The sequence below is a fragment of the Gossypium hirsutum genome, chromosome D01 (assembly GCF_007990345.1).
Source record: "Gossypium hirsutum isolate 1008001.06 chromosome D01, Gossypium_hirsutum_v2.1, whole genome shotgun sequence".
NCBI lineage: Eukaryota > Viridiplantae > Streptophyta > Magnoliopsida > Malvales > Malvaceae > Gossypium > Gossypium hirsutum.
In genome coordinates, this window is record NC_053437.1 from 1,895,267 (window position 1) to 1,909,837 (window position 14,571).

The 14,571-nt window shown below is 31.8% G+C and overlaps 1 protein-coding gene across 2 annotated transcripts; it reads left to right on the forward strand.

Moving 5' to 3' along the window:
• The first annotated feature begins 2,581 nt into the window (after positions 1 to 2,581).
• On the forward strand, positions 2,582 to 9,537 carry LOC121213712 (chloride channel protein CLC-d). 2 transcript variants are annotated; one of them, XM_041086693.1, is made up of 23 exons: positions 2,582 to 3,000; positions 3,103 to 3,175; positions 3,585 to 3,806; positions 3,911 to 3,957; positions 4,187 to 4,285; positions 4,662 to 4,736; positions 5,046 to 5,134; positions 5,374 to 5,514; positions 5,625 to 5,695; positions 5,805 to 5,884; positions 5,993 to 6,142; positions 6,711 to 6,770; positions 6,857 to 6,931; positions 7,106 to 7,257; positions 7,586 to 7,721; positions 7,802 to 7,933; positions 8,121 to 8,198; positions 8,279 to 8,334; positions 8,440 to 8,526; positions 8,621 to 8,777; positions 8,874 to 8,978; positions 9,057 to 9,103; positions 9,276 to 9,537. In XM_041086693.1, the coding sequence occupies exons 1-23, from the start codon at positions 2,821 to 2,823 to the stop codon at positions 9,367 to 9,369; spliced, it is 2,406 nt and encodes an 801-aa protein (XP_040942627.1). In that variant the 5' UTR covers positions 2,582 to 2,820; the 3' UTR covers positions 9,370 to 9,537. The 2 variants fall into 2 exon arrangements, with proteins under 2 accessions (XP_040942627.1, XP_040942628.1); XM_041086694.1 differs by having other exon boundaries at positions 9,057 to 9,098.
• The last annotated feature ends 5,034 nt before the right edge of the window (positions 9,538 to 14,571 follow it).

The window sequence follows — 14,571 nt, forward strand, 5'->3', positions numbered from 1 at the left end:
TTACACGGTCGGCGTCGTTCGTCTGTGCCAGTGTCTTCTTTCTCTCTTACTCCCTCTCTCTCCTTTCGTTTCTTCTTTTTTTTTCTTCTTCCTCTCGATAATTTACACGGTTTATATCTTTCAGAATTCAACACGATTTGTTCAAAATTGAACCTTTAGTCCCTAACTATTCTCTTTCCGATCTCAGAGCTCCACCGTGTCACAAACTTGAGCTTCACCCTCTAGATCGTCAAGAAAGTGACCGGATCTCCACGAATCAAACTTTGATTGGAAAAAGGTCTTCGAAAGAGGGTATTTTCTTTTAAAAGAATCGTTTGATTGGTTATTGGCTGATGATGTTTATTGTCGTTTATTAGCTTTAGATGAGATTTGTTAGGCATGGGGATGTTAGTGGTTTATGAGTTGGCGATGGTGATCGATGGAGCAAGAAAGAGATAGGGTTGGCCGAGGTGGTCTCGATTTAGGGTGGTGACAATGGTGGCTTGGTGTATGTTGGTTAGTGTGCTGGGGTAATGATTGAAGGGTATTGAGATCGAGGGAGAAGGCATGAGTGTAGGGAACATGTAGTTGAGAGAGAAGAAGAATTCGAAAGAGGGGAAAATCTAATAAAGAAAATGAACTACGAAATGAAGATTTTTAAATTATTTTTTTAAAAAATTCTCAATATTTTCTTTTTTGCAATTTTGTGAGATTTAAACCCAAAAAAAAAATAATGGTCGAAGTTTAAAAGAACTCAAATGCTGAGGGTGAAATTTTCAATTATGCCTTTTTAAAAACAAAAAATCAATATGAATAATTATTTATTTTTATTTTTATTTGGTATACAAGCGGTGAAATTCTTTTTATTTCACAAAGAGGTTGAGATTTTAGCATAGTGCCTTATATATTTTAAATTTTTTAAATATAATTTAATGATATATAATAAAATTTTACACTCGGATGTGAAATTAAAACTTTTCACCACCTATATATAAGATAATTATGGCTAAATTAGTCATACATGTCATTTTTTTCTTTAATTGGTCAAATATGTTATTTTTGAATATTTGGAGAAATATGTCAATTTTAGATAGAGTGTAAAAAACGCGTCGAAATTTTTCACATTCTCCCAAAAATTGACTTATTTTCTTAAATTTTTTTAAAAATAGCCTATTTAACCAATTAACAAAAAAAGACATATACGACTAATTTAACCTATTATTATAGGTTCACGCATATTTAATATTCTCTAATTTAAAATATTTCATCATCGAATTTAATAAAAATATTTAACTCAATAAATAATTTTTAAAAAGTAGGGGGCGAAATTTTTGAAAATAAAAATAGTTGAATTAAATTTCAAATATATAAAAGTTATATGCAATTTAAGCATATTTTAACTTTTAGTTTTTAAGTTTTGAAGGATAAGATTAAATATTAAATTTTCTAAAAATATAGAAACTAGCGTCACGTTTTTACCTAAAATGTATGTATTCGTAACTTACAAATAATAGGAAACTTGAAAAGACTAAATTAGTATTTTATATAAGGTTAAAATATGTCTAAGTCCTTGTATTCTTCCTTCATTTGAAATTTAAACTTTTATTTTTACTTTTTAGCATTTAGTCCCTCAAATTTTTAGATTTCACAATTCAAGTTCAATTTCAGCACTTTTAAAATTTTCTATTAAATTTGTTAGTATGACAATTTTAAAATCTTTTTTGGTAGCCATATGACAAAAAAAATGACGTAATAAATTTGAATTTAATAGAAGAATTTTGACGGTGTTAATAATTGGACTTACTTTTTAAATTTACAAAAAAAAGGACTAGAAGGACTAAATTTCATAAATTAAAAATAGAAAGATTAAATTCCAAAGGCAAGAAGAATAACGAGACTTAGAGCATATTTTAACCTTTATATAAAAGAAAGAAGAGATAAAACAACATTTATTACCTAAAGCTTGGAAAGAACTTCCACCTTAGACCTTGAATTTTCTTTCATATTAATCTCGAAACTTGACAAGATTTTTCATTTTAGTCATTGATCATGGATTTTTTAATTTAGCTCCTAAACTTAGATTCTAGCAACGCACGATAACGTGACACTGTTATGACACAAGCTCAACATATCACACCCCTAACATTTTTAACCAAAACTTAAAGACCAAAATAAAAAGAGATGTTATTTTGAGAAAAGTTACTAAATTTGTGGAAGGTTAAAGTATGCTATAGGTTCCTGTACTATTTACAATTTTAAAATTTAGTCTTTATACTTTTATTTTAAGAATTTAATTCATTTACTTTTCAGATTTTAAAATGTAGGTCCAATTGTTAAAACTATTACTTTTTTATTGCTAAATTTATTGGTGTGACATTTAAAAATAAAAAAAAAACTTACTTGGTTTAATAGCATTGTAACTAAAAAATTGACCTTCGGATTTGAATTTTGAAATATGAAAAATAGAAGGCTAAATTCATAAAAATAAAAAGTATGATGACTAAATTTCGAAATTTCAAAGAGTACAGGTACTTATGTTGTAACCTTTGTGGAAATATTGCTTTCACCCTACAAATAAAAAGGAAAAACAGAATGACAGTCATGCTCACGAACTCAAATATATAAATAAAAATAAAAATAAAAAGAGAAGAGAAGAGAGAAAGTAATTTACATTTCTGCAGCAGAATCTCCCTTTGAATTTCCAAGAGTTTTTTGATCCGTAAAATATTTGGAAGGTACGTAAGAGCTTTGTAATTGTGGATTGATCTCGTCGAAGCTTAGGTTAGGGTTTTCTAAGGATCTGTTCAAGAGATCGATCGATTTTCGCGAAATCGATCGATCATGTTATCGAATCATTTTGAAAATGGAATGGATATGGCGAGGCTTGCTTGGTCCCGGCTTCCACATTCAGAAGACGGTGAGCTTGACGGAGTCGGATTATTGAGTACTTCAAGCAATAGGAACGGCGTCGAGAGCCTTGATTACGAAGTTATTGAAAATTACGCCTATCGAGAAGAACAGGTACTACTTTTTAAAAAAAAAATCGTAAAAGAATATGAAAAATACAGCTGATTTTTATGTTTTATGTTATTGAAAATATGTATTTATTTTAATTTAATTTAGGCTCAAAGAGGAAAGTTTTTTGTTGGATATAACGTGGCCGTTAAGTGGTTCTTCGCTTTGCTCATCGGCATCGGTAAGTTATTTGTTTCTTGATTCCGATTCCGCTTAGTTATTTTGGTTTTTAAGGGGGAAAAAAGATAATTCAGTTATTTTTGTTATTTTAGTTTTATTTATTTACTGAATTTTTTAAACTACTGCTAGCTTAATCTTAGAAAGAATAAAAACGCCAGAACCATATTGGTTGCTAAGATTCTATGAGAAATGGAATCATTTAGTCTGAAAGGTGATATACTAGTCTGAAATTGGATAATTGTTAGGTTAATAAAGATTAGATGATCCATTATTTGCCCTGCTAAATTAGGAACTTGTCTGTTGCACTGCTTTAAGTGATTCTTTTTATTATTGATAGTGAATTCTTATATCATTTTTGTAATCTGGTATTTGGTAGTGTGGATAACATATTTTCTCTTGATTGCTTTCAGGAACTGGGTTAGCTGCTGTATTTATCAATATTTCTGTTGAGAACTTTGCTGGATGGAAGTTTGCATTGACTTTTAACATAATACAAAAGTCATATCTGGCTGGTTTTTTAATGTACATCTTAATCAACTTAGCTTTAGTCTTTTCTTCTGTATATATCATCACCCACTTTGCTCCGGCAGCAGCAGGGTCTGGTATTCCTGAAATCAAGGGTTATTTGAATGGTAAGTTTATGTTTTTTCTTTATCTGTTTTGTTCCTATACTCATTACTGAGCCATCCCTAAGTTTTGAATAGGCTGACAGTCCGATTCTTATCCTAACCCTCAGGAATTGATATTCCCGGTATCCTTCTTTTCAGAACTTTGATTGGAAAGGTATGATAATTTTGCCCACATCATGTTGCAACTGAGATTAGCTATGAATTAGTTGTTACATCATAGTTCACAGGTGCTTTTAATAGGAACACTTGAGAAGTAAGATTTTAAAAATCTTATGAATTCAAATTGTGGTTTCAAGGTTTATTAACCCACATCCACAGTCCACACCTTTTAATATCCCTCTCTATATCTATTACACTTACCTTCTTCTCATTGTAATTTACAGATATTTGGAAGTATTGGTTCAGTTGGAGGTGGTTTAGCTCTGGGCAAAGAGGGACCTCTTGTCCATACTGGTGCTTGTATTGCTTCTTTACTTGGACAAGTAAGCACTTAGTTGTAGACTTAGCTGTATAATTATGCTTATGTCGGTATAATTTCAGCTTAGTTTTCTCTGAAATTTCACAATTTTATAGTTAAGAAGTGACTTAATTACTGATCTTTACATGCTGTTCTTCTTGTTGCCCCTTGCCCCCCTCCCCCACTCTTTTCTCCCCCTTGCCCTTACCTTGAAGAGAGGAGGGTTGATTTTGCCTTACAACCATTTGTTGGTTTCAGTCTTGGAATGCTATATTAGTGTATTTTAACACTGTATCAATGTTCTTCTGCCTTCAAACTTGAATATTCTTGTTGTTGTCTGGCATATCTTCAGAACTTGCAATGCATGCTAAATTTTCTTTTCATGTTCTGTGTTGACTCAGGGTGGATCCACAAAATACCATCTAAGTTCCAGGTGGCTTCAATTCTTCAAGAGCGATCGGGATCGCCGTGATCTTGTGAGTATAAGAGCAACTAATTGATTGATATTTCTGGACATACTATATAGGAGAATGCCTTTCTGGATTTTCTCTTGTTTCCTGTATAACTGTTAAAGTGAATCCTCCTAGGGTACAGTTTACTTCCTGACTTCCAAATCATCATATTTTTGTAATGTGTTTCACTATTTATTTTGCTATTCCGGCTGGTTTTGGTTGCTTTAATTGGAACTTATATATTTGATTATGGTCTATCATTTTTTTCAATAATGGTGGTAATATACCTCTAAATTTTCTAATTTTTTCGAATTTATGTAATGTCTTGAAAAGGTGACCTGTGGCTGTGCAGCTGGAGTTGCTGCTGCTTTTAGAGCTCCAGTTGGGGGTGTATTATTTGCATTGGAGGAGGTTACATCTTGGTAATGAACTTCTATTCGTACTTGCTGTTTACATATATGCACAAGCATGTTTATGTATGGACTAAATTGTTCTAATTAATTTTCTCGTATTCCCATCTGTATCTTCTGTTACACAATTATAGTTTTTTGCCATTCATGTGGAAGTGCAGATATAGATCTGTATGGATATATGTTTTGTACCTATGGATATAGCCGCATTCAACTCTAACCTTCATATCGTCTGAACTTTGCTTTTGAAGGTGGAGGAGTCAACTAATGTGGCGTGTCTTTTTCACTTCTGCGGTTGTGGCTGTTGTGGTGCGTGTTGCTATGGGATGGTGTAAAAGTGGAAACTGTGGACATTTTGGTGGTGGTGGCTTTATTATATGGGATATATCAGAGTTAGGATCTTCCTTAAGCTCTTGTATGTTAACTGCTCTAACCTTTTGCTTGGCTTTAGACTTACTGCTTGAAAACTTTTTCTTTTTTCTCTTTCTTTCATCCTTTGTAGTGGTCAAGAGGACTATTCTTTTGAGGAATTATTGCCAATGGCAGTTATTGGAATCATTGGGGGTCTACTAGGTAGAGCTTTTGAATTGCATTTCACATCTGTTCTGATGATCTTGATCTTAGTTTCTTAGTTTGTTAAATATCTTCTATTAATATTTATTTATTTTTCTATTGAGCCCAGGAGCTTTGTTTAACCAACTTACTATTTATGTAACTCGCTGGCGACGTAATTATTTGCACAAGAAAGGGAATCGAGTTAAGGTGAGGAATTCAAGTAACTGTAGAAACTGCTTGGGTTCTCAATGAGTATATGTAATGTTTTTAACTACCGCTTCCCCCCACTGGTTGTCCGAAAAAAAAACATTGCAGATATATGAAGCTTGCCTTATCTCTGTTTTAACGTCTGTTATATCTTTTGGACTACCGCTACTAAGAAACTGCAGTCCATGCCCTGACTCAGATCCTGGCTCTGAAATTGAATGTCCAAGGGCTCCTGGAGTGGATGGGAATTATGTGAATGTAAGATATGCTCATATAAGTTACATACTGTTTATATTAGCTTGATGTGAATGGTGTGAAATATTTTTTCTTACCTTTTCGAGTCACAATGCAGCTTCCCTTTGATAAATGCTTTTTCTGACTAGTTTAAATCTATATGGCTATAATTATTCTGGTTTTTCTTTGCTAATTTATCAGATAAAATATACTACTTAGAGAATAATTCAAACCTGACTGTGTTTACTGAATGCTAGAGTACAGGAACTGCACCCAGCTATGCCTTAAATTTCCTTTCTTGTTACTTTTGAACCTTAAGCAACTTTGTTGTCAGGCTTTTGTTGAAGATTTAGCTCAACTTTCTATTTTCTAACTTAGGGCTGCGCTCTTTGTTCTTATTTCTGTCTTCTGGAAGCATGTATCTCAAGAGCTATCATTTTCATGTGAATATATATTGTATTTTTCAGATGAGTAGTTGGTTTGGAAAGAGGGAGAAAACCTTTTGTTCTTTAAAATTTTCTTTTCTTGAAGGTTTGATTGCTGACTTACATAGCATTTATTTTTCCTCAATTTGATTTAATTTGATCTGCAGTTCTACTGCGGTAAGGACAAGGAATACAATGATCTTGCAACTATTTTCTTCAATACTCAGGTCTCTAATCTTTTGAGATTCGTCCTTTCCATTGAAATCTAGTTGCATTGTAGTTTCTATTTTAACAGGTTTTACGTTTTTCACAGGATGATGCCATCAGGAATTTGTTTAGTGCAAAAACAATTCATGAGTTCAGTGCTAAAAGCTTGTTGACATTTTTGGTAGTGCTCTGTAAACTTGTTGACTTCCTTACAAGCATACTGATAATTCACGTTAATACCCTCTTCCTTACAAGTATACAGCTGAACTCATTGGCCAATATTTTTCTAACACTGAAATCATTTGTGGTCTTTTTTTTTTTCTTTTTCTTTTTTTTTCCAAATGATTTATTTCAGGTTATGTTTTATACCTTAGCAGTAGTGACATTTGGTACTGCTGTTCCAGCTGGTCAATTTGTTCCTGGAATAATGATAGGATCAACATACGGCCGTCTTGTTGGTATTTTCACTGTTAACCATTACAAGAAGCTCAACATTGACGAGGGAACGTAAGTAAATTGTTTGGTTTACTTGTCTGGAATTTGAAATTGCGAAAATTTGAAGTTGGGTCCAAGTGTCTCCTCCAAAGTAAGCAATAATGATCCATGAGCACTATGAAAAAAATTAATTACATTAGTCATAAACAGCTGAAGAAATAAAGCAGAAGTCAAAAGACTGTAATTAGTCAATTTAGATCCAAAATGAACACTCTTGATTGTATGGTGTTTTGTAATTGCCTTTCTACCTTTTGTTAATGAGTCCTAAGAGTCTCACCTTTCTTGTTAAATATCTCGGAATTTCAATGCTAAAGTGCTCCGTAACTTGGTGGACTTGCAGATATGCGCTTTTAGGAGCTGCTTCATTTCTTGGGGGTTCTATGCGTATGACAGTATCTCTGTGTGTCATAATGGTCGAAATCACAAATAACTTGAAACTTTTACCTCTTATTATGCTTGTTCTTCTCATATCTAAGGTATTTATTTGAATAATGTTTACTTTGTCTGATTCTTGCTTAACGTGATTTGATAAGTCCTCTCTCATTTTCCCTCCCAGGCTGTTGGTGATGTTTTCAATGAAGGTTTATATGATGAACAAACACGATTGAGGGGCATTCCGTTGCTGGAATCAAGACCCAAGTATGTGATGCGGAAAATGACTGCCAGGGAAGCCTGTGGGAACCAGAAGGTTAGTTGATCGATTCTTTTAAATTCTTTCACTGGCGAAGATGAACTCTTTTGCGGTGTTTGGCACAAAAATCATCTCAAATGTAGATATGATCCAAGTGTTATATGAACAACTCTGTTCTTAAAACAAAGTACAACTTTGATGTGGCTCCTATGATTTGATCCCTAAGCAGCTTGTATTTCTATAGGTTCTTTCGCTTCCTCGGGTTGTAAAGGTTGCAGATGCTGTTTCCATTTTGCGGAGCAATAAACATAACGGCTTTCCTGTAAGCATAACTTTCATATGCTTGTTTCTCTAAATCAAAATCAGCAAATTTTGAAATTTATTTAATTTCACCCTACCTAGGTGGTTGATCACACGAGAGATGGAGAACCTCTTGTTATTGGACTCATGCTTCGAAGGTACAACAAAATAATTTATTTTCACTTCTTGATGTTTCGTTCTTCACTTTGTAGAGCTGACGGATACTCAAAAGAACTAACTGCTGCATTTGTTTTGTAATGCAGTCACCTACTGGTACTTCTTCAATCCAAGATTGGTTTCCAGCATAGTCCTTTACCTTCTCATTCCCGAAGTGGATCCGGAGCAATTAGGTGAGTCAGAATTTGCTGGATTTGAGATTTTTTACTGTCCTTCTGGCTTGTTGTTCAGTTAAGCTTAAGACTAAATGGGTCCCATTATTTACAGGCATAATTTCAGTGAATTTGCTAAACCTGTTTCGAGTAAAGGAATATCAATAGATGATATTTATCTTAGTTCAGAGGATTTAGAAATGTACATAGATCTTGCACCATTTCTGAATCCTTCACCGTATGTAGTACCCGAAGATATGTCTTTAACCAAGGTGAGTTTTTCATTTTTAACTCAGATTATTGTGTTTGTTTGCTATAGTATACACATCTTGTATCTTATAAAGTGTTCAATGTTTGTGACGGTATAGGTCTACAATCTTTTCCGCCAACTAGGATTGAGACACATATTTGTTGTTCCTCGTGCATCTCGAGTGATTGGTGTAATCACTAGAAAGGATCTGCTGATTGAGGAGGTATTTCGTGCTGCATCAATTTTTTGATAAGATTACTTGGGACTGCAATAATTGAACTTTAATCTTACCCCATTGCAGGAATCTGAGGATTCAGCTACAATGGAGCTCCAATCAACTAGTGTAAGGTCTCTATGCTGCTTTACTTCTGTTTAGTGATTTAATTTCTGCCATCATGACATTCAGTGACCCATATAGAGGGATTCTAAGTTGGAAAAGGATTTTTCTTGAATTTATCTATCTATATATGTATGTATGTATGTATGTATGTGTATTTATATATGTATGTGGTTGTGGCAGAGGTCAGCGACATAAGACAAGATTGTTGGAAGAGAATGGTGCAGATGCAGAACGGCCACTTCTGAATGGTCTTTTGGTTCAAAATCAAAGGTAAAAGATCATTAACCTGCTTCATTCTTCTATTCTTTTTTGGTTCTACCATTTGTGTCCCTCATATTATGTTCTTTCTTTTTCTACCTAAATTTACCCATGAGTCTCACGGTCTGAAATTTTGTATCATCATATTTATTAAAATGTTATAAAATGAAAGAAAATTGATGTATTTTTGCATTTTTATATGCTAATGATTGGCTAGTTGTTTTCTTCTACTTTTTTGGGAACCAATTTTAGGGTTGGATCCGAATGAGATAAATCCACCCAATATTTATTTTTCCTAATTCACAAAAAAATTGAAATACACTTTTCTAAAATGGGTTAGAGTCTAGTTTTTTAACTCCGAGTTAAAAAGTTACTATGTTACATTTATTTTATATATTTATTTTTTAAAACTTTTAAAATTTACATTTTTTATATATTTAACTCCACAAGTAAGGCGGGATGAGGTGACGACAAGTGTCATATAGGATAAATGTATAAAAGAAATGAGACATTAATTTTTTAATTTTACTTGTAGAGTTAAAAAGTTTATTGTCGTGTACTAAATACTAACATTTAAATTTAACCAAATTCATAATAGACATATAATTTGGCTTAATTCATTATTTCGGTTTTTTCTTTTTTTTGGTTACATTTAGGTATTTACAGGGTTCTTTTATAATAGTTTTTAGGGATAATGGCAGAAATTACTCCTGTACTTTATCAAATCTTTCAATGTTGGCACTTATATTTTTGTTTTCTCATTTTGGAACTTCTTCCAAGACGTGTTTTAACATGTGGACCTGTAATGAAGTGACACTTGGAGATGTGGACCACACAAAATTTTGAATTGGCGAGTTACTTATTTGGGAAAATTCCCTTTTTACTTTTTTGAGTTCAAAATTCATTTAAAATAAAAGAAATATATTTTAAAAGGCAAATTAATGAAAACATTAATAAATGTTATAACCTAAATTTCTATTATACTTTTTAGAAAACAAAAAATTGCCTTCTCCCTTTCTTTTACAATGCGACGCCACCATGTCTTCCGTCGAATCTGGCGCCGTTCAAAGTGGATGTTGGCAGCGAGCAGCCAATCGATAGCACTGGCTTGCTTCCCTCCTTCGTCCTTCTCATGATATTCTCTTTAGATTTCACGAAAGCTTCTCCAAAAGCTATAAAAGGCTACGTTCAAGCCTTGAGATTTCGAAGCCCCGATCTCAGTATTTATATCGGTATAATTCTAGATTAAAGTTTTTAATTAATCCAAGTCCTATTCAGTTTAAATCATGCTGACAGTTGATAAAAAAAACAAGCAAAATGTTAACTTTTACATCTTTTATCAATTTAATCGTTATTTTTATTTTAGCTTAATTTGATCCAAAACTTTTTAAAAATATTTAGCTTAATTTGATCGGAAGAGTTGAAAAGCTTTTTAACAAAAAATATCGGTTAAACTGTTAAATTTTTTAACATAGTAGTCCATATAACAATTCAAATGTACTTTATAAAATTTATATATTTTTTTAACATTTTTTATAATTTTTAAATTATTTATTAATATGGTATATAAAAAATATATAATAAATTTGGTATTATAAAATTATAAAAATTATAATTTAGAATGTTCAAAACGATACTATTCTAACACATGATTCTCCACGAATGTCAATATATAATACGGAGTTAGTATCTGAATTTTGTCCGCAAAATCTATAGACAAATTGGTCAAAATTGTGTTAGCAATTAGCATAAACTCACTTGAATATAAAAGTAAATAATTGAAAGTAATATATATTTATTTCTTTGAGATTTTTCGGTGTTGGAATCATATTGAGTTTTGATAAATTTTGAAATTGAATTAAATTAAATTTTTAAATAGGGCAAAATTTATCTGTTTTCTGAATTTACAAAACTCGAATCGAAAGTTTTATTTAAAAGATATTATATTTTTTACCATTCAACTCAACAAAACTTTAATAAATTTCCCTCTTAAGCCATGTGTGTTAAGTTTTTATGTTTATCATGTTAAATTACCGAATTAATTTTGTTTATGGGTACGACTCAGAATATTTATTATTTAAAGGGAACTTTATATAATTACTCCTAATTTATCGACCCAAGTCGTAGTTTATTTATTTAATCTCATGCAAAATAAATTGATTATATATTCTGTTTTGCAGTTTAATTGCCCATTGATTGCTATAAATTATAAAACTAATTTCTAATTAGGTAATTTATATTCCAAATCTAGATGCTACATTTTATATATATATATACATATATACTGTTATATCCCAGTAGAATCAGATACGTGTCAGACTATATGACCCTCAACGAATTAATTTGCAGATGATTCACAATTCACCTTATATGGTGCATCCTTCGCTGGAACCATCTAAGCTTAATTGTATCGTACAATCTTAAGAACACAAATGTTGAAGCAAAATAACCTACGATGTTGGCAAGGACCACATAGTACAGACCATGACAACAACTAACTTATAATGGAACTTATACCTGGTCAACCCATACTGACTGTACGCCTCACCCAGGTGAACCTACACTTCCACCACTGTTTCCTCCCATTGATAGCTCGTATCAACACATTTCCTTTCCATTGGTAGCTTGTATCAAAACTCACAGTCACACGCGCACACACATATATATACACATATATTGAGGGAGATGTTATCTTATATATATACATATATATATTGATAATTAGGGGTAGGGGATGGGGTTGCTTGAGATTGAACCCAAAGCTCTTATGCCTCATAATATATTACCCTTGCCATTAGGACAAGAGAATATAAAGAAATTCCGCTAATAGGATCTCCATGTGAGACATGGGTTTTTTTATTCATTATTAAATAACTTAATTAATTAATCCTCATGTAATTTTCCATATAATGTGACTCGAATTTAAGCGTTCAAATTTTTATAATTTTAATTTTATTAACACAACCAAGATTTTAGTGACGTCTCAAGTTGAATAAAAAAATTATAAGTAAAGATAATTTTTCTTTAATTGATAATTTTAGTTGAAAATTTAAGTTAAAATAAATTCAACCTTTAACACAAAAATTAAATTTACATTTTGATTAAAATATACCAAATAAAGCTTAAGTTGTTGCCCCCCTTTTAATAAGTTGTTGTGTAACACCCCTTACCCAATACCGTTGCCGGAGTCGAGCATGAGGCGTTACTTGACTTAACTTAAAAGTTCGGGCATAAAAATTTACTTTCAAATTTAATTTCATCATTCATAAGAAAGCTGTCCACCTGTACAGCGGTCACTAAAATAATTATAATTCAAGCTACGAAACTCGAAATTTAGATCCGTAAATTTTCCCTGAAACTAAACTCATATATCTATTCACCATAAAATTTTCAGAATTTTTTCTTTAGCCAATTAGTACAGTTTATTAGTTTAAGTCTCCCCTGTTTCACTAATCGACTATCCTGACCACTCATCACTAAAATTTAATTATCTCTTATTACAGACTTCATATGGTGATTAAACTTATTTCTACTGAAAATAGACTCATTAAGGAATCTATACATATAAATTATAACTCATAATTCCTTCTGTACAATTTTTAATGAATTTCTAAATTCAGAACAGGGGACTTCAGAAACATTTTTTGCCCTGTTTCACTAAAATTCAAATATCTAAAAGTATATAATTCTTTTGCTTACTCCACTTCTTTCATATGAAAGTAGACTCTTTAAGCTCTAATTTCATATCTCACTCAACTTCTAATTCTATTTCCACTATTTTTGGTGATTTTTAAAATTTACATCAATGCTGCTGTCCAAGAACTGCTCCATTGCAATTTTTAAAAAAAAAATTCAATATAACCCCTTTATAATTGTCTAACCTTCCTTGCAATTTTCAAATCACAACCAATTCCAGTATTTCATCTACTTCATTTAAATACTAATGAAGTTCAACCAATCAACCATTTCAAACTAAAAACATGTATATATTTCGATATCTAACGTAACCATAACATTCAAATTTACTTTTTACTTCAATTCCCTATACATGCCATATAAATCCAAAAAGTTGCTTAACATAATCTACCGGAGTATATCTGGATAGTGTGATTCTTGATGTAGATCCGATCCTCCGAATGTATAAATACGTTAATCTACAAAAACAATAAACACACACATGTAAGCTTATAGAAAAGCTTAGTAAGTTCATAGGAATAAAACATAAATCTTACCAAACACTTGTACACTTATACAATATACACCATTACTAAATTTACCTGTCAACCACAATCTTTGGTGAGTTCCTTGGTATAAACTCACTACTACTTATTCTTTTACCATAATTCCTTTGGGCCCATTTATCACTTACTATCCTTGATCAAAATTAAGGAACGGTTACGGAAAATTGAGTACTTCACTTTCACTTTGACATATGACCTCTTATCACTTGTCCTTGATTAGATAAGTGTAGCTAGGCTACCACTTATCACTTTGCCACTTGATCAGATAAGTGTAGCTAAAGCTACCACTTATCACTTTATCACTTGATCAGATAAGTGTAGCCACTTATCACTTTGTCTCTTGATCAGATAAGTGTAACCACTTATCACTTTGTTTCTTGATCAGATAAGTGTAACCACTTATCACTTTGTCACTTGATCAGATAAGTGTAGCTAAAACTACCACTTATCACTTTGTCACTTGATCAGAAGTACTCAAATCCGGCGTTCCACTTAATTTGATCATTTATTCGATTTTCACATTTTTATTTTATTCTCACTTCAACAATAAATGCATTTCATCATACATTGTATAATTCATGAAATTAACATTTAATCATTAAATTTCAGCCATATGAACTTACCTGGGTCGATTTGCAGAATTTGCAAAAGTTTAGGGACTAATCAACTACTTTTTCTTTTCCTCGGCTTGCTTCGGGTTCTCGATCTAAAATACAAATTTATTCATTCATCAGCATATAATTCTATTCTAATCCATTTCACAATTTATGCCCTTAAGTTTTCGAAATTACACTTTTACCCCAAACTTTACAGTTTTTACAATTTGGTCCCTACTCAATTAACCCCTCAATTGATCTAATTTTTCTCAATTAACACCTTTTCCAACTATTTTAAACTACTACATAGCCTTTCATACTCAAAACCGCAACACCAAACCTTAATTCTCAACTTTTTCACAATTAAGTCCCTAAAATCAA